Source organism: Gopherus flavomarginatus, chromosome 20, assembly GCF_025201925.1.
Source record: "Gopherus flavomarginatus isolate rGopFla2 chromosome 20, rGopFla2.mat.asm, whole genome shotgun sequence".
Classification (NCBI taxonomy): domain Eukaryota; kingdom Metazoa; phylum Chordata; order Testudines; family Testudinidae; genus Gopherus; species Gopherus flavomarginatus.
Window position 1 is genome coordinate 18,061,580 of NC_066636.1, and position 24,128 is coordinate 18,085,707.

Genomic DNA, 24,128 nt, shown 5'->3' on the forward strand with positions numbered 1-24,128 from the left:
GTTTCACTGCCCCCACACTAGTCTATTGCTGTGTCAAATAGTGATGCCTGGAATCGTTAGTTGGTGTGTTTCTCCGACCAAATGATCAGCTGTGACACAGAGAATGATTTAAATTGCTAGCGATCTTCTAACCTACCATTAAGCTTTGAAGTCAACACCCCATTGAGATGACTGAGGCAGTTCACAACTCTCAGCTAATTTCAGGCTGTCTGCAGACTCAGGAAGGCAGCAGTGCATCTGTTTACATTTGGGAAGCTTTTTATTGCACTAGACAACTTTCCTGTCCTTCTTTTCCCTCTGCATCCTGCTAGGTTTACAATGTTTACATGGCAGGGAGGCAGCTGTGTTCGAAGCGGTACCGGGAGTTTGCCATCCTCCACCAGAACCTGAAGCGGGAGTTTGCCAATTTCACCTTTCCACGCTTGCCGGGGAAATGGCCTTTCTCTTTATCGGAGCAGCAGTTGGATGCCAGGCGCCGAGGGCTCGAGGAGTATCTAGAGAAAGGTAAAGGGCCAGCTGAGCCAGAAGCACAAGCCCAGTGCTACATTGAAGCTGTCGGCTTCCAAGCAGGTGAAAGGTCTTACGGAGATGGCGGTAAAGCTGACCAGCAAGGGAAAGGGGCTCATTTAAAACCAGGCTCGATTTTCCAAGGGAAACACTGCAAGAAAAACCAAACTTCACTTGCCATAGCGGCGTGTGTGTTATTGACTTACCGAGCACTTCCAACAACAAAACAGTGTTCGTAAATTAAATAACGGCCCCCCATGCATTACAAACTGTGTTGCATGGCTTGCCAGTAAACACACAGATGCTGGACAGAGTGAGGGTAAGAGGGAGCTAAGGACAACTTGGTATTGTGGAGGGAATCGTTCTTAAGATCTTTTTCTTAGGGAATCCCAGCCAGATTGCCATAACTTGGCCTTGCCACTGCTGTATGTTTTAAAGGGTGGTATGCGTCTCTGTTTAAGCTTCTGTGGCTTAGAGCCTGGAATCTATAGCTTCAGTTGCTTATGGTGTCTGGGTAGCAACGCCGCATCCAAATCCCCTACTTTATCTGTGGACCTCGGAAGTGTTCTTAATAAGAGACCATGCCCCACACGTGTCAATCAAGGCATTGTAAATGGGGATCAGAAAGGAGTTTCCACCCCATGGTATAGCCCTGTACTTGGCTTGCCTTGAAGCAGCAGGGATTGGCTATTGCGGGTGCGTTGGACTGTGTGTGCCCATGCAAGTGCTTGGGTCAGTTGCCAGTTTGCCAGCCTGAGGTTTCTCTGCATAGAATGGGTACAGCCTGGGTGTTAGCACAGCAAGCTTCTCCCCCACATCGCTCATATATCTCAGCCCTGCCTTCCATGGCCATTGAGTCCACAGCCTCCCTGTTAAGTCTTTCAAGAAAGGAATAAATCAGTCTCTGTTAGCGTTGTGGACCCTGTCCTCAGTGGCTTCGGTACCACTTCATTTCACACAGGCCACCTACCAGTGACTGACAGTTATCTTCCCTTCCCCCAGCCTCCATTCAAATCAGCCCCCTGGGGTGGAAGGCTCTTGTGCCCTCTTCCAGGTGTGGTCCACTAACTCAGCATTCTCTTTGTCCTGCAGTATGTTCCATACGAGTCATTGGGGAGAGCGACATCATGCAGGAGTTCTTATCAGAATCGGACGAGGTAATTGGGCATGGTAGAGACTACGCCGGAGTGCCAATCCGATGTTCTGTTTTCTCTTTCATAACTGTTACCTTCAGACTGTTGTTTGTAACAAACTAAACTCCTAGGTAAAGTATGGCCAAAGACAGCAGGTCAGGTAGTTGCTTAGCTATCTGTTGTTGCCCAGTTACACACAGAAAATCATGGCAAAAAAGTAGTAGCCTGATGTATCTGTAACCCCAGAAAGCTGCGTGGTTGGCCACTAGGTACCATCGTAATGGGGGCAAAAGACTTGTCAGAGGTTGCCATGTGCCTCTGTTATATCCGTCTGCTATTGATACAGCTATTCCAGGGGATTGCTGCAGTGAAAAACAGCTCTGACGCTGTTCTTGTCAGTTCCTGGAGTTCCACAAACAAGCAACCACACTCTCTCAGTAGGGGGCCCTTGCCTTTCCTACCATGTCCCGTTGGCAGGCCCAGTGTAAGATCCATTGATTGGGTTTGTTGCTGGCCGTTTGTGTTAATGTTGCCTCTTGCAGCACTGCTGGCTTCTGTGTAGCCTCTGGTAGCGTGAGTAGCTTTGCATTTGCATGTTACTCATATTTTATGCTGCAGCCTTTGAAAGCCAAGGCACTAGATGTTATAAACATTAATATTTTATCTCGGAATAATTTAGTTATGATTGCAAAGCAGGAGCTGTGAGTTATTTTCCCACTAGCTGTTGCTTTTTCCCCCCAAACTTCTTCTGGTATGTAGAGCTGCTATATCCAAGAGCGTCTCTTCCTTCATTGGCGAACTTAGAATGCACTGATTCACGCACGTGGAAAATCCTATCCAATCGTGACCTGAAATGGTTCATTCAAGTTCCTGTCTTGTGATGCTGCTGGATTCACCTCTTCCTTTTTTTCAAAAGTTGCCTTTGTTGCAATCAGAAATTAGTTTCTGAGGCTTGAAGATTCATTTTGAAGTGCGGTTATATTCTGAAAAGTGCCTATGTAAAAATGACCTCTTCCTGTTTAGCAAATCTGTATTTATAGTGACACTGATCCGTTACATCTATTAACACAGGCCAGAATTTGTATACAGAACCCTTAGAGAGGGATGATGATGATCCCATGGTTAGAGCACTGGGCTGGGGTTTAAGAGACCCTGGTTCAATTTCCTGCTCCACAACAGACTTCCTGTGTAAGATCTTGGGCAAATCACTTAATGTCTTGGTGCCTCAGTTTCCCTCTATAAGGGAGATAATAGTCCTGCCCTGCCTCACATGGATGTTGTGAGGATAACACATTACTGTTTGTGCAGGGCTCAGATACTATCATAATGGAGGGTCAGATAAACTAAATACCCCTGATAGCGACGGGTGAACCAGAAAGAGCCTGTTTTAATTCTCAGATCCCAGCGTGGGTTTGCTGGGCTGACCGTTAGAAAAATAAATCTTCCTGTAAACTTAGCCAACTTAATTTGTGCATATGTGCCATGCCACTTCTGGATCACTTCTCTGGAGTAAAATAGCTCCTCTTTAGGACTGTTGTATCTCCTGCAGTACCTAGATTCCTGGTTGGATGCTCTGTGGCATGATGAGAAGAAAGGACTCTGATGGATTACGTGTTCTTTTCTCTTTTCCAGAATTACAATGGTGTGTCAGATGTGGAACTAAGAGTAGCACTACCGGACACAACAGCAGTGACAGTCAGGGTCAAAAAGAACAGCACTACAGACCAGGTGTATCAGGTAAAGTGCATATATGCGTGAAACTTTCTAATGATCTGAAATAGATCAACGTGGCTCAAACTTGAAGCAAGACCCTGCGTGCACAGAGAAACCTTTCCCTTTGCTCTTCTCCGTGGTGGTGGGTTCCAGTGGAACTATTCCTGCAGTAACATGACAGGGGGGATCGTGCTGGAGAAATCCAACCTTGCATCTTGGTGGTGATGTTTCCTTTGGCAGTTTCTCCTGCAAGGGCAGAGTCGCCGCTCTGTTTATTTTCACTGATAATATCTTAAAAGCTGCTGCAGGATTTCTCTAATCACTAGACAAATTCTATCTTGTGGCTGCAGAGAGTTAGCTGTCGGCAGGCAGTGAGAGCTTGCAAACCTAACATATGATTCTTGTGCAGCTGTCTAGTAGGGCAGTGACTTGAGTCTTAATAGGAGCAGTCTGCGTTGGGGAAATCGTGAGCGTGGGGTTAGTCTTTAGCTGCCTTGTACTGTTGGACTAGTAGGTTTAAGGCCTGACCCTTCAACTCACATCGAAGTCATTGCAACATCTCATGCCATAGCGATCTTAACTTGTTTACTGCTTCGTGAGTATGCCTAGAGTGTGGTGCTGCCGCCAAGGGATCCATTTAAAGTAGGTTAACAAAATGCAGCCAGTACTGCTGTAACTGAGAATAGTAGCTCATAGAGAATTAATGGGGGAAACCTGAACAAATTAAAGTGTTGCGATAAGTAACGGAGCCAAAGGACAGGCATGCCAGCAAAATCTCATGGGTTCTAGATTTATGCAGTGAAAAACTGTGCTTGTCTAATCAGACTCTGTGTATATTAATGCATTTAGGACACAGTCTATTGAATTGCATGCTTGTATCGAGGTCCTACTTAAGCATGGCTCTGTTATCAGCATGCAGGACTGAAGTATTGCTCGAAAAACTCCTAGGGGAAGTGGGGGAGGGCGTCTGTGCCTGGTGTACTAGGAACTGAAACTTGAGGCACCAGAAGAAAAGATGACCTAATTGTCAGCTGGGGCAGTGCTTGAAATCTGCAGCAGTTTACAGAAGGAAAGAGTGAGAGACTCTGAGCCCTAGTTGTGTGACTGAACAGGAATAGTGTTAAAGGTTTTCTTGGTGACTAATACCCGGGATCGGTGACTTGTAAATTACATGTGTGAAGCTAGGCTGGCCCTGTCCCTGAAGAAGGTCAGATGAGTGCTGAGCCCCATTTTGCTGACACAATTTTTCCTTTCGGTTGCACTTTAGGCTGTGGCTGCAAAAGTAGGAATGGACAGCACTACAACAAACTACTTTGCCTTGTTTGAAGTGATCAATCACTCCTTTGGTAAGTCTCGTAATGCTCCCAACCCAACCACGCAAAAGTTCTGCAGCAGCAGAGCCTGCTGGCATTCTTGTTTTGCTCTTGTCTGCTCTCAAAATCCAGAGCCCCCAGGGGAAATCCTGCCCGGCCTTGGAGAGTCTGGTAATGAGGAGCCCTCGAAGTTTGATAGTTTTTGCTTCTGCTAATGCTTGACTTTCCCTTTTTTAAATAGTTCAAGGAGACTAAAACTGTGAGAAACGAAACTGTGAGAAACGAAAACATGTTTTAGTTTTAAGGATTCCAGTTTGCTTAAGATGCTCTTTATAGTGCCTGGGAGGATGAAGTGCTGAGAACTCTGATGGCATTTGAGCCTCGGTTGTGGGAGTCTCTCGGGGTTTAGATGATGACACCTCCCTGCCTGCTAGAGATAAGTAAAGCATACTGATTTTTATCTGTTTTTTTTTTTTTTTTTTTTTTTCCAAATCAGCAGCAGCTATTCTGTTTTTCTCCCAGTTTCAAACTGGATTTGCTGAAGCAGAAGGAAGTCCAGTAACTTAAATGTGACTGTATTAGATTGTATGTGCTAGGCTTTGAGCCAAGGGTTCCTGATTCCTAGCCCTGTTCCCACAATCTGTATGTTAACAGCTTTCTTACGTAGCTGAAGGCGTGCCTTGTGCTACGTTGCTAATTGTGAAATATAGGCCGAGATAGTACAAACTGTTCCCGCTGGCTTTTGCTTTGGAAGACACGTCTGGCTTGGATTGCAGAGGCATTTTTAGTTTTTTTAAGAAAGCACTTCTAAAATATCTCTGACACAGCAGACTAGATTGGCATGCAAATCTTGATCCTGGATCCTCAAAGGGTAGTGGTTCATCCCTGTCTCCTGTGAAGCAGCCACAATCACAAAATTTCCATTTGATTCCACCGAGTTACAGTTGCTTTATCAGAGATACCTGGCCCTGAGATGACAGGGCAGGATCCCAGGGCATTGGCAGATCTGTGTCTGGGGAGCCCGGGACTGGAATGGAAGAGCATGCTGCAGGACGGGATTGAAATGTATTGACAGAGCTGTGTAGGGGACCCACATAGGAATGTCAGGCGTTGTCAGGAATTCAGAATTGGGGTGTTTTGGCAGAGCTTCACACAGGAAGTTTTCACACTGTGTGATTCCAAACAGTGCTATATAAGAGCAAGGTATTAATAATAGTTATTTCTTATTTTTACGAGTGCTGTGCTTCTCAAGCGATTGAAAAGTATATGCTCTAGTTAACCTTCGTGGTGGGTGTGTTGGTAAAACTCATTCTGAATAGTCACAGTTCTGTATATACTGTACACGCTCCATTTAGTTTCTCTGCAAACAACTGAACTCCATCTGTGATAGTGCAAGGACAGAGTTCCTTCCTGAACGTGGGGCTGAAAAGTCACTCAGGTGGGTCATGCTGGCTCACACTGTGTGTTTCTCCCTCGATTAGCAAAGTGTTTTTTCAATACAGTAAACTCACAACAAAGGCACGTTGCCTGTGGTACCAACCATCCCGAGCAGATACCGAATAGCTTGAAGGCATTTCCATCATTACTGTCCTCTATACGAGTCTTTGTTCCGGTTCTGATGGCAAACTGCCCAGATAGTGTGTGAGATCCTTCTGTCGCTTGGGAGAATCTTAAAGCAGCTTCAGTGTGTGTGAGAAAATGTATTGTGCTGTTCTGAAGCGCTCGACAATGGATCATAAGAATCGTAGCCCCGCTAGGTTCCATGTTATCCACTCCCGTAGGCCAAAGCAAGACTCTTCCCTGCATTGTTTTCTTCGGTGGCTTGAATGCCCCAGTGCCCAGGCTAGAGACCCAAAATCTAAGGCTTGTGCAGGATACATCCCTGTACTCGTCACAAAGAGTGAAAACAAACTGTGACTGTCTGACAAATATGGTCTGTCTTCGCCAAGTGTGGCTGCTTTCAGCTAAAGTTCTGCGTTACACAGCTGCTTTCCACACAGGCTTGAGGTACAGCCCCTGGGGAGCAGCATTCCCCAGACAGCAGGACAAGTGTGTGGATTCTGGTTTCATACAAATTCCTGATGGCCGGAGTGCCTGTGTGTTCAGCCTGCAAATAACTAGCCTCGTAAAGCTCCGACATTGTTAAGGCAAAATTCAGATGGGGGAAGGATGTTGGAAAAAGCAGAGCCGCGGTCTTGATCCCATCTGCTCCATGGGGACCTGCTCACTCACTTGGCTTTGCATTGTGTTAGTAGAGGCAGTGGGACTTCCCTGGTGTACAGTTATTCATTTGTGTTGTGGTAGCGCCTGGGAGCTCCAGTCATAGGCCAGCAACCCATCGTGCTAGGTGCCATACAGGTACGGATCAAAAGGATGGTTTTTGCCCCCCAAAGAGCTCATCCTACTCTTCCCATGCGTCTTGCAGTGCGTAAACTGGCGCCCAATGAATTCCCACACAAGCTCTATGTACAGAACTACACGTCGGCGGTGCCGGGGACTTGTCTGACTATCAGGAAATGGCTCTTCACTACAGAAGAGGAAGCCCTCCTGAATGACAATGACCTCGCAGTTACCTACTTCTTCCACCAGGTAGGTGCATGTGAATTCCTTGCCTTGGAATGCTGAACTAACTTAATCACAAGCCATTTAAAGCAGCTCCCGCTCGTGTTGCTGTAGCTAGGTCAAATTCCAAGACATCGAATGCCTCAGCACCATGAAGAGCTTGAGTGGGGAAGGCCCCGTCCTGTGTACATCCCTGTTGTGTAAGAAATGGAAATTGGTGGTTGAATGATTTGCCTGCTGTTGCTCAATGACTTTGGGCAGGGTCAGAAACAGAGTACAGGATCCTGCTGCTACTCATCACAGGCTCAGGCCCTCGAAGAGCAAACAGGAAACTCAGGAGTCCAGATTCCCTCTCTTATGCTCTAACCACTAGATATGCTAGGACTCCTGGGTTCTTGTCTGTGCTTTCACTGACCCATTGTCTCTTTTGGTAAGTCACTTCACCTCTTTTCCTTCATTTACTCCTCTGTAAAACCAGTATGTCACATACTGCCCAAAGGTGCTGTGCACTGAATTCATATTGGTAAAGCACACGACAATGCCGTAGAAGTGCCAGGTAAGAGTAGTGCCTTTAATCGTCTGTTGAAGACTCACCTTTGCTCAATTTCCTTCCCCCTTTTTTCCATGTAGGCTGTAGATGATGTGAAGAAAGGTTGCATCAAGGCTGAGGAAAAGTCCTACCAGTTACAGAAGCTGTCTGAGCAGAAAAAGATGGTCATGGTATGTTTGTTATTCTCTCCTTACTTGGAAATGGCTGTTTCCGCTGGCAAATGAGGTCAGGTGCATTGGCCCTGGATTGTGTCTTTCCGGTCTGCAGTGAAGCTGTAAAAGTGCCGCTTTCCAAGGGAAGCTGTGTTTGGAAGAGCACTGTGGGTCTGTTTTGACTTGCGTTGGTTGACTACACAGGGGAATGCCAGGTTGCTGTGTCAGTCCCTGCATGCAAGGTTATCACGGTGCTAACTGGTAAGAGACACTCCCAAAACACTCAGTGAGTTAGTTTGTATGGAGCTAATGTCCATATGCCAGATCATGCGTTGAGTTGAGTCAAACTCCCTTACTTTTGTGATGTGTACTTTTTGGGGCAGGACTCAATTCTTGTTTAAAAAACATTGAGCAGGTAAATCTACAGCACTTAGGCTTTTTATAAATCACTCGGTTGGGGTCCTTTATGGTAGCTCTTCTGCCTGTTTAGTGTCTGATGAGCAAAGGGCTGTTTCCATCCTGATCTGTTCTAAGAACAGGAATTGTCTGACCAGTAGTGTATCTCCTCCCGTATCCTCTCTCTGTGGCCAGTACCAGACGTTTCAGGGGAAGGTTATAAAACCCATTGCCAAGCAGTCTGCATAGCCAGTGCTTGTGGCGCTAGTGTAACTTTATTTACATACCTCCGGCTTCCGCATCTGTGCCAACATGGCTGCGCGCAAGCAAGCTCGGATGTTCTCCTGCCTTGCACGTCACCACACTGTGAGCTGAGCTCCACTCCTAGCCTCCCTGTTGCTGCTGGGGCTGTCAGAGGCAGAAGACGTAGCTTCAAGGTCAGAAGAATTGTTGGGCTTGTACATGGAATAACCTATTGAATTGCTCTGGGATTGCTGAGACTGAATAAACATGGGACCTCCCACTGTCCTGTCTGACTCTGAGCTCTAGCCTGTCAGGTTTTATTTCCCTGGCCACCTTTGGTGGATGCTCACAGCCTCTAGCAGTGTTCCCGCCTATAGATAGCTGGTCTCTGGTGCCAGCGACCTCCCAATTTGAAATCCTCTTCCCAGTTAGTCTTTGCCAGCTCTTACTGTACCTCAGACTCATAATAGGCCAGGGAGGTGTTGGCTCCCCCGGCGCTGCTGCAGCTGCCGAACCTCCAGTTGCAAGGTTTGGTGGTGAAGCTTTTGCTTTATGCCCCGTGCAGGTTCCGGGGCACCTGAAGAGGCATATACCTCCTCCTCAGCTGCCCCAGAACCTGCATGGAGCATATCAAAAGCATCTTCAACAGATGATGGGCGGGTTGGATCTGAGCCGGGAGAGGCTCAGCTTGGGGCTTCGGCCACCCCAGCCAGGGCTCCTACGCTCGGCGGGGGCGCCTTCCAGGCCACGGCTGGCCTGGGACTCCTCCGGGAGGTGGAGGGGGAAGGGGGAGCCTCAGGCCTTCGGCCAGCCCAGCAGGGGCTCCTCTGGGTGGGTGTGGGGGAGCCCTCTGGGCTGCTGCTGGCCTGGGGCTCCTCCAGGCGGTTGGAGGGGGGTGGGGAAGCTCAGGGCTTCGGCCAGCCTGGAGCTCCTCTGGGCAGGGGCGAGGTGCGGGGCTTCTGCAGCTGGGAGGGGGCAGGGGGTCTCAGGGCTCAGCACTCCACCCGCCGCCCATGCTCGTATTAATGGGAGCCCTGTTAACCCTTTTTGACGGTAACAGCTGTCACAGATCAGTGCTGGAGGAGCTTGAAACGTCTCTATGTGGAGCTCCAGGTCACCTGAGAGCCTGTGGTGCCTTTAGCCAAGAGTTTCCTTCTAATCACTCCCTAATCCGTGTATTTGCTTACCACAGTGAATACTAAACATCCCCCTCCCCCTGCCTGCTTCACCGCTGAGCTGGTGGGACACTCCAGTGAGCCTGGAGCCCCTTCATTCCTTTACGGGCTGGTTCATCACTGGCTTTTCAACTGCTGCAGACATCATAAATAGGGTTAAAAGGCCAAGGTCAAGGTATTATCATTGGAACTCTTCACCTGTGCTAATAACGGTTCCTATTGCAGTAGAGTCTACAGGTCCCAGTTGTGAGTGGAGCCCTCTTGTGCAAGGAGCAGTTCAAACTCACTGGAAGACATGGCTCTTGTCCCCAAAACCTTACATAAAATGCTTCAAATCATAAAGCCAGGGGGAGAAATTAAGATTCATATTTGGAATACAGGACTCCTGGGTTCTTTTCCCAGCTTCGTCCCTGACTCCCTCTGTGCCCTTGGTGAAGTCACTTGAAACTTTGTCTTCGTTCTCCCCCATTGGTAAAATGGGGATGTGACTAACCTAGTCTACACTAGAAAAAGTGTGCTTGCATAGCTATACTGGCAGCCTCCTAGTGGATGCAGCTTACGCAGGTTTATATCAGTTTACTGAGACCAGTAAAATCACTTTTCCCTCCTGCTATAGCTACATATACGCTAGGGCTTTGTCTAGGATAAAAAAAATAATTGCTTCTTTAACCAATATTTTTATACTGCAAAAGTTTTAAGTGAAAAGCTGGCCTCAGTGAGGTGCTGTATTTAGAAAGTGCTTTGAAGTTCAGAAGTGCTATTTAACATGTAATTGATGCTCTGAAATCTAATTGATTACTGCTTGCATATCACTGATCTTTCAGTGAAATTCGCTAGGTCAGTTTCCCATTCTGTCTCTAGTCAGTTTCCCTTTCTGATTCTCCTGCCTTATCACAAGGCTGCTTTGTTTGGGTTCCCAGCACTTTTTAAAAAGCGTTAATTTAAATAAGAGAAGAAGTCCCTTGTAAATATTTCCCTAATAGTTTTTATTAAAATCCTTTAACGCAAACCTTCGATGGTGAGCCTGAAACTACTTGACAGTGTCTTTAACTATGTGATTTGAACCCATAACTAAGAGATTCAGCATTAGGTCTGAAAACCCAGGTTGATGCTCTGGCCTCAAGTCATCTTGTTGTAACTTTTCCCTCCCTCCCATTCTGGGCCCCAAGTCCTGGTTTCTGTTTTGAGTTTGTTCCAGGCCTTCAGCAATATTTGCACACAGTATGTTGGTTTTAAGCTCTGTATGACTAGTCATCCCTGACTGATGACAGAGTCAGGTAAAACTCAGCAAGGGATTTTGGGGAACATGACAGTGTAAGCAGCAATTTGCACTGAACGATTATGGTATTAATGAGATCCACACTCAGGGTGATCTCAGATTGAGAGCTAGACCATTTGTGGCTATGTTAAAAAAAAAAAAAAAAAAATCCCGAGGATTTCCACAATGCTCAGAGCCATGGTATCTAGTGATTCCAGCTGGGCCAGCTTTTTAGAAAGCATTTATGGAATTAGTCGGTGCTCGAGGCTGCAGGAATTCAGCCCACGCAAACCTCAGCCAAATTTCTGGCAGTGGACTGAATCTGGTGGTATCCATATGGTTAAGAGCAGGGATGTCTCCCCCAGCTGGGATTGTAGTAAGGGTCTGCTGGACGCTGAGGGATTGCAGAGGGTTGGGGTGATGGGGGATTGTTGCTGCCAACACATCACTTTCTTGCTTTTCTCCAGTATTTAAACATGCTGCGGACATGTGAGGGTTACAATGAGATCATCTTCCCCCACTGCTCCTGCGACTCCCGGCGAAAGGGTCATGTGATCACAGCCATCAGCATCAAGCACTTTAAACTCCACGCCTGCACAGAGGAGGGTCAGCTAGAGGTAAATTACTCAAGGACATGACAGGGCTTCCTGGGTCTGAGCAAGTTCAGCTGTGCTGCAGGAAGAGGCAGAATACTGGTTCCTCATTCCTGGGGTGCTGCAGCTGAAGGAAGAGTAAAGTTGAGAGCAGGAGGAGGTGACTGTTAAAATGGTGGTAAATGTCCTACTGTGTGATTACAAAGACTGCTGCTATATTGGATTCCCAGAGCACGCTCTGCAGCATTAGCAGAACCTCTCTGTATCCCCACTTCCCCTGCACACCATTCGGCAGCATTCCTGGGACTCCCTTGTCTTTTCCGTCTCTTCCCCTGCACTCTGCCCTGCCCTGGTTCAGATCTGCCCTGTAGCATTTCAGGCGCTAACTTGCCTCCTGATTCGGAGTATGGCCTGCTCTGGACCCCGATCTCTTCTTCTGTTTAGAACCAGGTAATAGCATTTGAGTGGGATGAGATGCAGCGGTGGGACACAGACGAAGAGGGAATGGCATTCTGTTTTGAATACGCACGAGGAGAGAAGAAACCTCGATGGGTTAAAATCTTCACCCCCTATGTAAGTGACCTTGTTAAACTGCAAATGCACTAAGGAGAGGGACTGCCCAGATTTTAGAAACTAGTGTAAAATTCTCTTTGCCGTGATCTCTTGGTGTGAGAGAAGATTTGACGCTCAACTTTTCCTTGCGCTGCCTAACCAGACAGCCACTTGGAGGAGCCAGAGATATAGTAAGTTCTTGCTTGGTAGAGCTGGTACCTCTGCCTTCCCCTGCTGTGTACACAAGCTGAGTGTACAGCTTCTGACTCCCGCCCCACTCTCTAATGGACGGCTGTCATTTTGGAGCTGCCTAGTGCTGTTGCTGCTGCGCTTTATGTCAACCTGAGAGAAGGCTGCTTTGTCTTTGCAGTTCAACTACATGCACGAGTGCTTCGAGCGGGTGTTCTGTGAGCTGAAGTGGCGGAAGGAGGTAAGATCCTGAAACTGCACCAAAATTGCTTAATACGTTTTGTGAGTTAACAGTAACCCTTTCCTGGCAAGCTTTCATACTGGTTCACAATATCAGCTTACTGCCCAAACCAGGAGAGGGGGGTTGTGTAGTGCGGAGGGCTGATAGTGGGGACTCCTGGGTTCTATTCCCAGCTCTGGGAACAGGAACCTAGGAGTCACTCCTGGGTTTTATCTGCGGCTGTTGGATGGGAGTATTGGCGAGTGACTAGAACAGGGAGTTGGGTGTCAGGACTCCGGCGGCCTGACCGTCTCATTCTTTGCATCACGTAACTCCTTTTGAAGAAGTGGTGCTGTGCATGTGTGGCATGCGATAATCAAGCCTCCACCTCTGCAAGTCACTGGCTGTGACACCTTGGGCAAGTCACTCCCTTGCCTGAGTCTCTTGATCTGTTAAAAGGAGAGAGCAAAGCCTCCCTCTCCCAGGAGGGTTATGAGGACTGCTTAATTGTTCATCAAATGCTTTGAGATCCTGCAGAAGAAAGCTCTTTAGAAGTGCAAAGGTATCTTTTTTTTTTTTTTTTTTCTTTTTAATTATGCCCAGATTCCCAGTCCCGGTTGCCTGCTCAGAATCTGTCAGTCATGATGTCCTCTTGGTAAATTATTCAATTTTTAGGTGTGACTTTGGCTGGTGCTGGGGCTTCTTTCCAAGCCAAGGAGACCTTCGCAAATAAGCCCACCCCACCTGTTGCTTGTTCACTTGTTTGTATTCATTGTTTTCTGCTTCTACTGCATGCACCTCTCCATCCTCTCCTGGTCCTTAGAGGAGATGTTTGGCCACCTCATATCCACCTGCCAGAGTCTCCCTACCACCGTGTGACTGCTGCCTGGCTCTGTGTCCCCATGCTACGGCTTCCTGCTACAGCTAACTGCAGTGTAGTAGGGAGATGGCAGAAGATGGTAGCTGGCAACCTGCTCCCCAGGGAGTTGGCTTAGAGGAGATGATGCAGAGTTGCTCCGCTTAGGATGCTGAGGTCTGATACTAGCAATGTGCTGGGTCATCATCACGTGTAGTGTCTTGAATCGCCACATGGTGTCCGTTGGAAAACTTGTGCTGCTCTGTTGTCTCAGTGATTCTCAATCATCCCAGTACATAAGCAACTGGATATAAGCAACTGCGGGAGGCAGGATACTGCACTGAATGGGCCGTTAGTCTGTTCTGTGCTTCTAAGTTCTTCTGCTCAACCCATTACCGCTGAGGATCAACTCTGTCACTTCTGTCGTCTCTTGATCCTGAAGCAGGCAGCCTCCAGAAGTGACTAGCTTTGCTTATTAGAACACTGTTGGATGCCATTTCTGAACACAAGCTGCCTGTAGCATCAGATGGGCCTGGAGCAGACATGTATTTCTGTGAGGACTGATGCGCTGATATTTGTATGGGCTCCTATATCCCAGAGATCTGAGGCTGGTATGTGAATATGCTGTGGCAGTCTGGATAGCTCTCATCTGTACATAACCATGCTGCTGCCATGTGCACTGCTGGATTTCCTAGGGGGTAGCATTCGCTACGGTGGCTAGCGGGATTTTTGGCCTTTTATCACATGCAACAGCTGGGCACTATGGTTATGCAGCGAGGGGGAGAAGAGGCACTTTGGTCAGTGTATACAGACTTCTAGCTCCATCCGTGGTCTTCAGGTTGGCACTGGGCCCCTCATGTTACTGTTCCCTGCTTGGGAGATATTGATCTGCTCCACGGGCTAAGTCCAAATGTTGGCATCTCTTTCTGCACTCATGTCAGAGCAGGGCTGAGCGTGTGTCATGAACAGAGGTCTGATCCTGGCTTAGTCAGTTCCTAACAGAAAGATTAGTAGACGGTTGAAATTCATTGCCTGGTGCTCTGGGGTGCTTATTGGAGCCTCCAAAATCCCATCCTTAAATTCACCCGTGCCATAGAAATAAGGTTTTAGTCCCCCTTCCCCTCCATCAGTTTTTATTTATATCCTTTATATTTTTTTTTTCTCGTAAAGGTGGAGGAGGAAGCGACAGACAAGGATAACAAGAACTTCAGTAAAGACACTATATGCAGCAAGGTAACTGGGGTGAAAGCAAACAGCATCTGGGCTCTCTGAGCCGGTCTGATTGCTGTACTGCGGACCTACTATTTACTTCCTGCTTCTCCATGCCAATCCCTGCTAGTGTAGAATAGTGTTCAGAATAGTGGCAGCTTGTCCTTAAAGGAAACTTGCAAAGCAAAATATTTCCTGTGGCTGCATGCGCGGGAGAGACTGCCATGCCGCTTTAAGAAATGTTCTTTGTTTCCTTACCTTGGAAATATTTAGTCCTGACAGGTCCTGGACACGGGCAGTCTTTGGAGGACCTGGAATGAGACTTTACCTGTGAAGCTCTCTCCACTCCCAGATGAGAGGGAAAGGGGGTCAGAAAGGAGCAGCAAAGGGAACACACATTTTTTTGCTTTTCAGTTTCTTTAAAGGACCAAAGGCTAATCCCGGAAGCTGCATGCCAACTTTTCCCATGGTAGTGCTAGAGGGGCATCTTGGTACCACTTGATTGGCAGGTCCTTACCTCTTTTCCATCTCAGTAATCAAGGGGTTAATTGAATAGTGGGGAGGGAAACCATCTTATGTAGCTGAATCTTTTAAGCAAAGCCGCCCTGCTGTTGTCTGCTAAGCAGTTACATGAAGCATTTATCACTGGTTCTACAGAGAGATTTAAACCTTTAACTTCAAATTTTGCCCTCGGATGCACCCAGGAAGTTTCCATTGCCTGACTGCGGTTTTCTATCTTAAGCCTAATCTACGCTTAAAATGTAGGCTGGCGTAGCTGGGTCAGTTAGGGGGCTGAAAAGCCACCTCCCCCCCCGCATGACATAGCTATGCTGACCAAACCTGCAGTGTAGACACAACTACACCAACGGAGAAGTGCTCCCATCAACATAGCTAATGTCATTTGTGATCCTGTACCTTTGTCGGCATATGCTGTATCTCTGTAGGGTAGATGTAGTTTGAGGGTTTTATTCTGCTGCTCACATCTTAATATGCAGTCCGAGGGTACGTTGCACACGCTCCCCGTAAGCCAAGCCCAACACTTGTGCCATTGTGTTGCAAGAGCCTAGGCCTTTGGTTTCCTGAGGCTTCCCATCTGTTTTCTGCTCCGCTTTAACCTCTAGCTGTGCTGCAGTCTCCAGCCTTTCAGCTGTGCCAAAGGCTCCTGCAGGGCAATCTTTGACTCCTCATCTCCCTGTTGATGCCCTAAATGCACACGAGGATTCATTAGTCCGTGTTATAAAGGAGGGTAGATGAGTTGAGGGCTCATCAGTGAGTTCCAGTTCCTATCTAGTTACCTTGTGCTCCTCCGAGCGAGAGCCCAGCCATTTATACTGCTGATGTAAAGGCCACCTGCAGTATCTCTGTATGCACTCGACTCTGTCCCTCCCCTCCAGCTGTGTTTGGATGCAGCGTCTGGTTCTGCATAGGCCCGTGCTGTTGACTTGCCAGAAATCTTGTCAAGTGAAGTCTCTGCAGACTGCTGTGGCCTATTCCATATGTGCAGGGGTAGTGGGGACACAATGAGCAGCATGGAATTTCTGGAATTGATCTATTGGTCTGTAAAAATTGTTTAGTGTTTCTCTCTCTGCCTGCAATGCCCCTTCTGGCTCTGGAGAACTCGGCTCTAGATAATTTCCCTTGCTGAGATTCCAGATGTTCTTGCATTTGTGTCCGATACCTTCCACTTAATTGCTCATAGGTCCTAAACTAAGGCACCAAGTCAATTGGCTTAGGCTATGGGGCTAAAAATAGCAGTGTAGATGTTCCAGCTCTGGCTTGAGCCTGGGATCTGAAACCTGGGAAGGGGGAAGGGTCTCTGAGCCCGGGCTCCAGCCTCAGCGTCTGTACTGCTATTTTTAGCTCCACAGCCCAAGCCCCGTGAGCCAGAGTCAACCGACCTGGGCTCTGAGATTCGGCACCAGGGTATGTCTTTGCAGTGGAGACGTACCCTGAGTGTCATGTGGTGTTGAGGCTGTTACATGCCCCCTTGTGACAGTATGGAAGAGTAGATCGGTGGTTTAATTCAGTCACATGGGTGACCAGTGCTTAAACACTGTGGTGATAAGCACTAAATTAGAGAAACTCTGGAGACGGGGGAGCAGCCTTGACTGAGGGAAGCCGTGTGTGTCTGTTCCCTCTGCAGGCTCCCAAAGCAATCTGCAGAGATAGCAATTCGGCCACCTCTGAGTGGGGACTCTGAGTGGACAGCCTGGGCACCAGGGCACAGTGGTCATGGGATTGGGAGGGGAGACAAAGGACACCTGGGCAAAACCCTCTTGTGAGATCTTTAATGACTATTTGGCACAACCAGGAACTTTGCTTTTTAAAAGCCTTGTTCCAAAGTCGGATGAATTTACTTCAAAGAGGTGCAAGATGTGTGCAACCTGTCTGGAGTCCCCTCCCTCCCTCTCTTGGGAGTTCACCTATTTCAGGCCAGATGCTGGTTCCCCTCCAGAGCACGGCTTCCCATGCCCACTCGCCAACCCAGCACTATGGCAGTTATACCTCTAGAGAGAGGGGAGTATAAACCTCTCCCCTTTATAACACACTTCCATGAGACCGACTGCAGCTTCAGCAAAGGCTCCCGCTCCTTGCTGGGGGGAGAGGGGGTTAATTTACAGCTGCACGCCCAGGGGGAGTAGATCTTTGCTATTGCTGCCTGCAGCAAGGCTGGTCCTCCAACCTTTGCTTCCAGTGATGGTAATTACTACTGGTTATTGGTGTCATCCATCAACCCTGCTCATGCTGATGCTGCAGGGAGTGCAGTGGGAGCAGAGCACTGCAGCCTGTGTGTCCCAAGCTGCTGGGGATTGGAGCTCCGGGTACCAGAATCACTTCAGCACCCAGCGCTGGCAAGGAATCCATGCATGTGTGTTCGGAGATCTGCCTGCTCTCAACCACCGCGCTGTTGTGTTTTTAGACAGACAAACCTAGGATGATGATGGGTGTGGGAATCTGAGGGGGAGGCTGTTTCATGCGGTAGGTTAGAGTCGTTCCCCTCAGCAGTGCTGTCTGGGTTACAAGTGAATGGTCGATTGCAGAGCCTTCATTCAGTCTAGCTTCACTGCCGGGCTCTGTCCAGGATTGGGGCTAGAGGCGTTGGCAGAGGTGGATAAGTCCAGAGGGCAGTGGATGAAGAATGAGGTGAACGAGTGGGAGGCAGGGCTAGTGTAGCAGGTGGCGGAGTTGCAGGTCAGCACTGAGAAGCATTAGCGGAGTCTCATGTGACTAGGCCCAGGAGGTTTCATAGTCATAGACTGCAAAGCCAGAAGGGACCTCTGTGATCATCTGGTCTGACCCCCTGTAGAACGCCTCATAGAAATTCCTAGAGCAGAGCTGTTAGAAAAATATCCAGTCTTGATTTAAACATGGTCAGCGGTGGGGAATCGATCACGACTCTTGGTAAATTGTTCCAAAGGTTCATTCCTGTCCCTGTTAAAAACATTCGCCTTATTTCCAGTCTGCACGTGTCTCTCTTCAACTTCCAGCCATTGGATGGTGTTCAACCTTTCTTTCCTAGACTGAAGAGCCCGTTAGGAAATATTTGTTCCCCGTGTAGGTACTTACACATGGTATCGAGTCACCCCTAAGCGTTCTTTTTTATTAAGCTAAATAGATTGTGCTCCTTGAGAGTCTCTCTATAAGGCAGGTTTTCTAATCCTGGTAGCCCTTCAGTCATGGGAGAGAGTTTAGTTTAGTGGTGAGACCCAGCAATGGGGAGTGGTCTGGTGCTTAGAGCGAGGGACTGAGAATTGGACTTAAGACTCGGTGGTCTGTTCTTTGCTTTCCCGTGGACAATTCAAGTGATGTCAGGGCAAGTCACCCCCTCTGTGCCTCAGTTTCCCCATCTGCAAATGGGGCTGCCCTCTGTCTAACTTGCCCCGAGAGGGTTGTTGATTAGCGAGGCAGTAAGAGCCAAACCCAGAGGCTTACTGTAAGTAACGTCTTTTTAATTTCCCTTTCTTCTCTTTCAGAATATCTTTCAGATGGCCAGATCACAGCAGAGGGACGCCGCCACTTAGCCCCTCCTGTCGTGGAGGAATGTATCCACCCCCCCCCCAAATTAACACTTAAAAAAAGATTTAAAAAATTCTGTTGTATTAAAAGCCCTTAAACTAAATATTATTAATAACAAACCATTTGTGAATTTCATGGTTATGGAATTAAGCAACTAGGAAAAAACCAGCAGGCTTATCAGAGTAACAAGAGGGGAAAACTTTTCACCAACAGACAAAATCCACCCAAGGGTATTCTGTTTTTCTTTTTTTGTTTCACTTGGGTCCTCCATTGGAAGATGGATTGTGCTTATATTATATTTTTTACAACTGGAAATAGAAATGCCATCCATTTGCACTGTTCAGACATATATATGTATGTATGTTTAAAAAAAAAAAAAAAAAAAAAAAGGAAAAAGAGTTATATATACAAAATACCACACGTATATACATATATATATTTCTTTTAAAATTTCATAGCAGCAGCAGTACCTTTTCTAAGCTTGCGTTTTTACACGCATCTCTTTCCTCCGAATCCATCGTGTTTTTTTAAAAACTAACTTTAACGGAAAAAAAAAAAAGAAAAAAAGTAACATTACAGGGAAATACCTCTCCTCTCAAAGGACCTTGACACGTTTACAAGCTTTTAATTTTGGTTCTTTTTTTTCTTTTCATTTTTTGCATTGAACCTTTTTAAGAAGTGTGTAAAGCAGCTGGCTCCAGAACTAGTAGGACAAAGAGAGAGAGGATTTTGTTCACTGATGGTCTGATCATGCATCCTTACCTTGGGTAGCATTTAAAATCAGTGGGGCTGCTTATGGGTGTAAATGTTCACGAAGGGTGTGATGCTGTAATTGATGGGACTCAGAAAGCTAAGGGGAAGATGGGTTTTGAGTTGGAATCTTCCCATTGGCCTTCATGGACTTTGGGTCAAAGCCCTGAAGACTGAAATTTACCTCTGTGCCAAAGTGCCAGATTAAAGCCTATTCTAAGTGTAAGGCCCACTGCAATCATAGTTTGAAGGGTTAAGTGGACCTGGGATGGTGCATAGTCCTTGTGCTGGCGCTCTGGTCCTCAGGCAGAGGTGCAAAAAGGACAACCGCAAAGCAGAATTGGCTCCATCCAGCTCGGAGAAGTGAGGCTCCGTCTGTGGCTTTCCCCACAACTTGATCAGATCTCTTTAGGGCGGGGTGAGACAGCCCAGAGCTGTCGAAGCCAAAGAGCTGGTATCTTCCTGATGGCTTTGGCTGCTCCTTGCAGCTTTCCAGGACAGAAGCAGCATTGTTTGGGTGCGGTGATGACGCCTGTATTTTGCTAGCAGTCTGTCAGCCCAGGCAGGGTCGGGAGACGAGGTCTGGCAGAGCAGGTTGGCTTCCCCGAGCAGGGATGGGTTTTAAACAGCCCCGTCTCTGTGAGAATTTGAACTGTTCTAGCCAGCCGAGCAACAGCCTGGGTAATTCCTCTCCTTTCCTGCATGTGCCCTCTGCCTGCCCTTGAGCAGAGCTTAGCTTCTCCAAGCGCTTCTCAGTGCAAAGGCTTTTCTGTAGGGGAGGGGGTTCTGGCCCTGTATAGGCCAGAGTGTTATGAATTCCTGCTGCTTCACCTCCCCCCGGCCCCGGGTGTGTGCCTCTAGGACTGGATGCAGGGAGCCAGCTGCAGGTTGAAGGATCTGAGGAGGCAGCCGTAGACTAGAGGACGCCTGAGGTTAGTTTGCTCGTGAGCAGTCAGGTCATCCTTATAGCCGCTCAGGTTGATTTATTGCCTCGATTTGGTATTTTGGCAACTTCTTCCTGAGTTGATCTAGGCTAGGGTCCCTGTGGATCATAGTGGTAACTCTTCACTCGCCCATTCCAGCCAATGGCCACCGTGCCCTTGCCAGGGACCTGGTTTGTGAGTGTGAGGCCCAGCTGGCATGGGAGCAGTATAGTATTGCCCTGCTGTGGGACTCGGTGCCAGTGAAGGCCCCTCTCCTTGTCTTGCCTTCTGGGCAGGCAGGGCTGGAACTCGGCACTTTCAGCTCCATGGTGGGTCAAGGGGAGAGGTCTGACAGCCCCACTTTTGATTCAGGAAGATCAAAGGGAGTCTGAGGATCTTGAAGGTAAGAGGCTAAGGAGAGTGGGAGTGAATGAACAGTCAATATGGACAGGAGGGGAAGAGGAGAGGAGCAGTGGAATTGACTTACCATCTTCAGAAAGGACAGTTGGCAGCTTTCCCCTGAGCTGGGTTGTCTGAGAAGCTGCAAAGAAAGACCCGACGCTGAGGCCTGGGCAGGGCTTCCTACTTGCTCTAACTTGATACACTCTTACCTTGAAGAATCTGTCTCTTTAATAAAGCAGGACGGCCCTTGAGGCTCACGGTACTCAGCTCGCCACACATGGGATCTGACATTGCCTGTCACGGCATGAAGCCAGTGTGGTCTGCCAGGAAATGCTCTCTAAAGACAGACAGCATCCTTCGAGTCACAATTTCAAAGCGGGAGCAGCGTTAGCTTAGGAGAAACCTTGGCCTTGCACTTAGAGGCCAGCAGAACACTGGATTCTAAATTTTTGCCTCCAAATGTCTTATTTCTGGGTGTGAATTAGGTAGCTTAGGTACACCAGTCTGAGTGAGTGCAAAGACTTAAAGGCTGCAGTAGGAACTCTGTACTTTAGATCTTGAACTAATTACGTATCCCTTCTGCAATGAAAACAAATTGAGCTGAGGAAGCTGGGTGGCTCTGTATAAGGGGCTTCAATATGTTAACCCATTGGGTGCCTTGGTGCACAGAAACCCGCCTCCTTTAATTTGGTATTGCTGGATGCAACTTAAGTGTCTGGGCCAACAGGTTATGCAAACCAGCTTTTGTGCCCTGAAGATGGCATGAGGAAAGCAGCTTCTAAGTTTTCTCCAGCAGAACTGGATTTGAAATTGACATGGCTCATTGAAATAAGAAACTTGTTGGGGATGGGGGTTAGTGCTTTTAGAAGCAGCTGAAGTCTAGATTCAGGGCAGCTGTGAAAACGTTATCAACGTTTTTGCAAATATCCCTCTTACTTTCCACCTCCTTTCCTGGTCTGTGGCTTCCAAATGCCCCAGGCATAATTTCCTCACTCCCCTGAGTCATTTGATTTAACATAACCCAAGAACCAGGAGTCACCCAATGAAATTAATAGGCGGTGGGTTTGAAACAAAAACAAAAAGAAGTATTTCTTCACATGCTGCGCAGTCAGCCTGTAGAACTCATTCCCAGGGGATGTTGTGAAGGCCAGTAGTATAACCGGGTTCAAAAAAGAATTAGATTTGTTCATGGAGGATGGGTCCATCGATGGCTATTAGCCAAGATGGTCTGGGATGCAACCTCACGCTCTGGGTGTCCCTAAACCATCAACTGCCAGAAGCTGCGACTGAATGACGGGATGGGTCACTCGAAATTGTCCCATTCATTCCCTCGGAAGCATCTGGCACTGGCCGCTGTCGGGAGACAGGGTACTGGCTAGATGGACCATTAGTCTGACCCAGTGTGGCTGTTCTTATTTTCCAGCCCTATGTACGGGGACATGGTGCATGCGATGTAGGACCTAAGTAGTGATGGAAGCACAAAATATTGGTTGGAACGTGAAGTGAATTATTTTTTTACACCAACTTTAGATCTAAGCTGGTCAGAAGCCGGGTGGGTTTAGGGAGCAATATTAATTTTTCCTCTGCAATCCCAGGCTACTAGTGGCTCTTTTGGGCTGCAAGGTTCTTCTCTTTGTTAATTTAAAAGAAGCTTTTTGTGTCCTGTAGCAACTGTTTCTCTATGTAGCAGAGAGTCATTTACAGTGTAGAGCAGCCCAGACCACTGGCCATGGGCAGATAATCCAAAGTTTGGGTGCGTGTTTGAAACCTGTTCAGAGGGTGTGGCTGAGGCCCGGGACAAGTGCCGTTGGGTTAAGAACACTTGTGCCTTTCCAAAGTTGCTCTCCCCTTAAGCATCTTCCTGTAGCACAGTATTTGTGCTTTAGGCTGAGAGGGGTGTTGAGTTTGGGGTCTATCTACCCAACTTCCTGCCCCTCTTTGGTGTTAGGAGTGGAATTGGAAGGCCATAAGAAAAGCTACCCACAAAAGGACCATCCCCATCCTTCATCAAATTCCCTGGGCCAGCCATTCTTTGATAAGCTAGCTTGCTCGTTTCCCTTGATTAATCCTCCTGCTGCTATATACCCCCCACCCCCCGGAGACCAATCAGAACACGGTACAGCTGTTGTTACCTTTCCTGGTGGCTCTATCAACCTCTGATGGCAGGAAGGCGTTTTCGTCTTGTGCAGGCGGGCAGGTCTTCAAGGTGCTGGGGGATCGTGTGCCCCTCTGCCCGTTCAGTAGCGGGAGGATGGGCTGTCTCGCTGGAGTGTGTATCCTCCAGCACAGGAGCCCTTTAGAGCTTGAAGAGTCCCTTCCTGGTGTGTGAGGCAGTCAACTTGTCTGGTGGTTAGAGCAGGAGACCCAGATTCTATTTTTGATTCTGCCACTGACGTTCTGGGTGATCTTGGGCTAGTCGCTTCCCCCTCTGTGCCTCAGTTTCCCCATCAGTGGAATGAGGTGTTCATACCCACCTGTGTAAAGCACTTTGAAACCCTTGACTGGGAGGCCCTATCCAAGTGTGCAGTATTAGCCTCTCCCAACAAATTACCCAAAGGGCTGAATAAGCTACTGGCAATGTCTCTTGTATGGAGAGACAAGATTATCTCATTGCTGATGAGACAGGAGCTCTACGTTTCCTTCTGGTTTAATCAGAACAGATGGAAAGATCTCAGCAGCAGTGTGAAGAGCCCCTTCCCGGTCTCTGTTCCTTGAGCTCGGCTACTCACGTGACTCAAATTCAGCGGGTGTGTATGTCACAGGAAGAAGCACTGCTTTGGGGGGCCTCTGGAGGAGTTCATGTTCCAGCATTGATCTGTGTTAGAGGGGGAGGCTTGGACCCAGATTGCTCTGCATGCACGGCCGGCTCGGCTTTGCTGACAGTTCTCTGCACACAGCCAAGCACCTGTTGGAGGGATGCTAAGCCCGGTTCTTCCTCAGGGCTAGCAGGAGAGGACGGTGGGCGTTAGACTTGCTCTGCAGTGTTATGGGAGGAATGCAGCTTCTGTGCAACTTGTATTCTCCCAGTCTTAGCTCCCTTTGCATCCAGTGCGGCTGTAAGTGTGTCCAGCTAGTCTCCTGCTGGGAAGGAAATAAGGAAGCCCCAGAGATCTGGAGCCACCTTTGGACCTGGAAGACCAATTATTGGGTTTATCGGGTGAAATGTGCTAGCTGTGGTGTTGGACAGGAGCTGGTTTCCATGGGCAGGAGGGGGCAGTTTTCACTACATGAGTTCCCCAAAAGGGGAGCCACCTGCCCAAATGCTTAATTCTCATTTCCCAAACACCTCCCCTGTCTGTAATTTATTCAGGCTCCAAGTCTCCTCTCCCCCAGTTTTGGGATGCACCTTGAGAAGGTTTAACTTGCCTCTACTAATTTCCTAAAATCCAGGGGTGGGGTGTAGTGGAAGGGAGAT

At 48.0% G+C, this 24,128-nt stretch overlaps 1 protein-coding gene across 4 annotated transcripts in view; it reads left to right on the forward strand.

The window, feature by feature from the left end:
- SNX27 (sorting nexin 27) overlaps positions 1 to 19,854 on the forward strand; it is a 48,719-nt gene extending 28,865 nt beyond the window's left edge. For 2 of the 4 annotated variants that reach the window (XM_050929861.1, XM_050929863.1), the window contains exons 3-13: positions 312 to 504; positions 1,600 to 1,664; positions 3,273 to 3,377; positions 4,621 to 4,699; positions 7,092 to 7,255; positions 7,859 to 7,948; positions 11,470 to 11,619; positions 12,040 to 12,168; positions 12,518 to 12,577; positions 14,583 to 14,645; positions 18,596 to 19,854. In XM_050929861.1, the coding sequence (XP_050785818.1) occupies positions 312 to 504; positions 1,600 to 1,664; positions 3,273 to 3,377; positions 4,621 to 4,699; positions 7,092 to 7,255; positions 7,859 to 7,948; positions 11,470 to 11,619; positions 12,040 to 12,168; positions 12,518 to 12,577; positions 14,583 to 14,645; positions 18,596 to 18,643 (1,146 nt within the window). In that variant the 3' untranslated portion in view covers positions 18,644 to 19,854. Of the gene's footprint in view, positions 1 to 311; positions 505 to 1,599; positions 1,665 to 3,272; positions 3,378 to 4,620; positions 4,700 to 7,091; positions 7,256 to 7,858; positions 7,949 to 11,469; positions 11,620 to 12,039; positions 12,169 to 12,517; positions 12,578 to 13,159; positions 13,212 to 14,582; positions 14,646 to 18,595 lie in introns of all 4 variants that reach the window. The other 2 variants (XR_007770457.1, XM_050929862.1) reach the window with 2 other exon arrangements.
- The last annotated feature ends 4,274 nt before the right edge of the window (positions 19,855 to 24,128 follow it).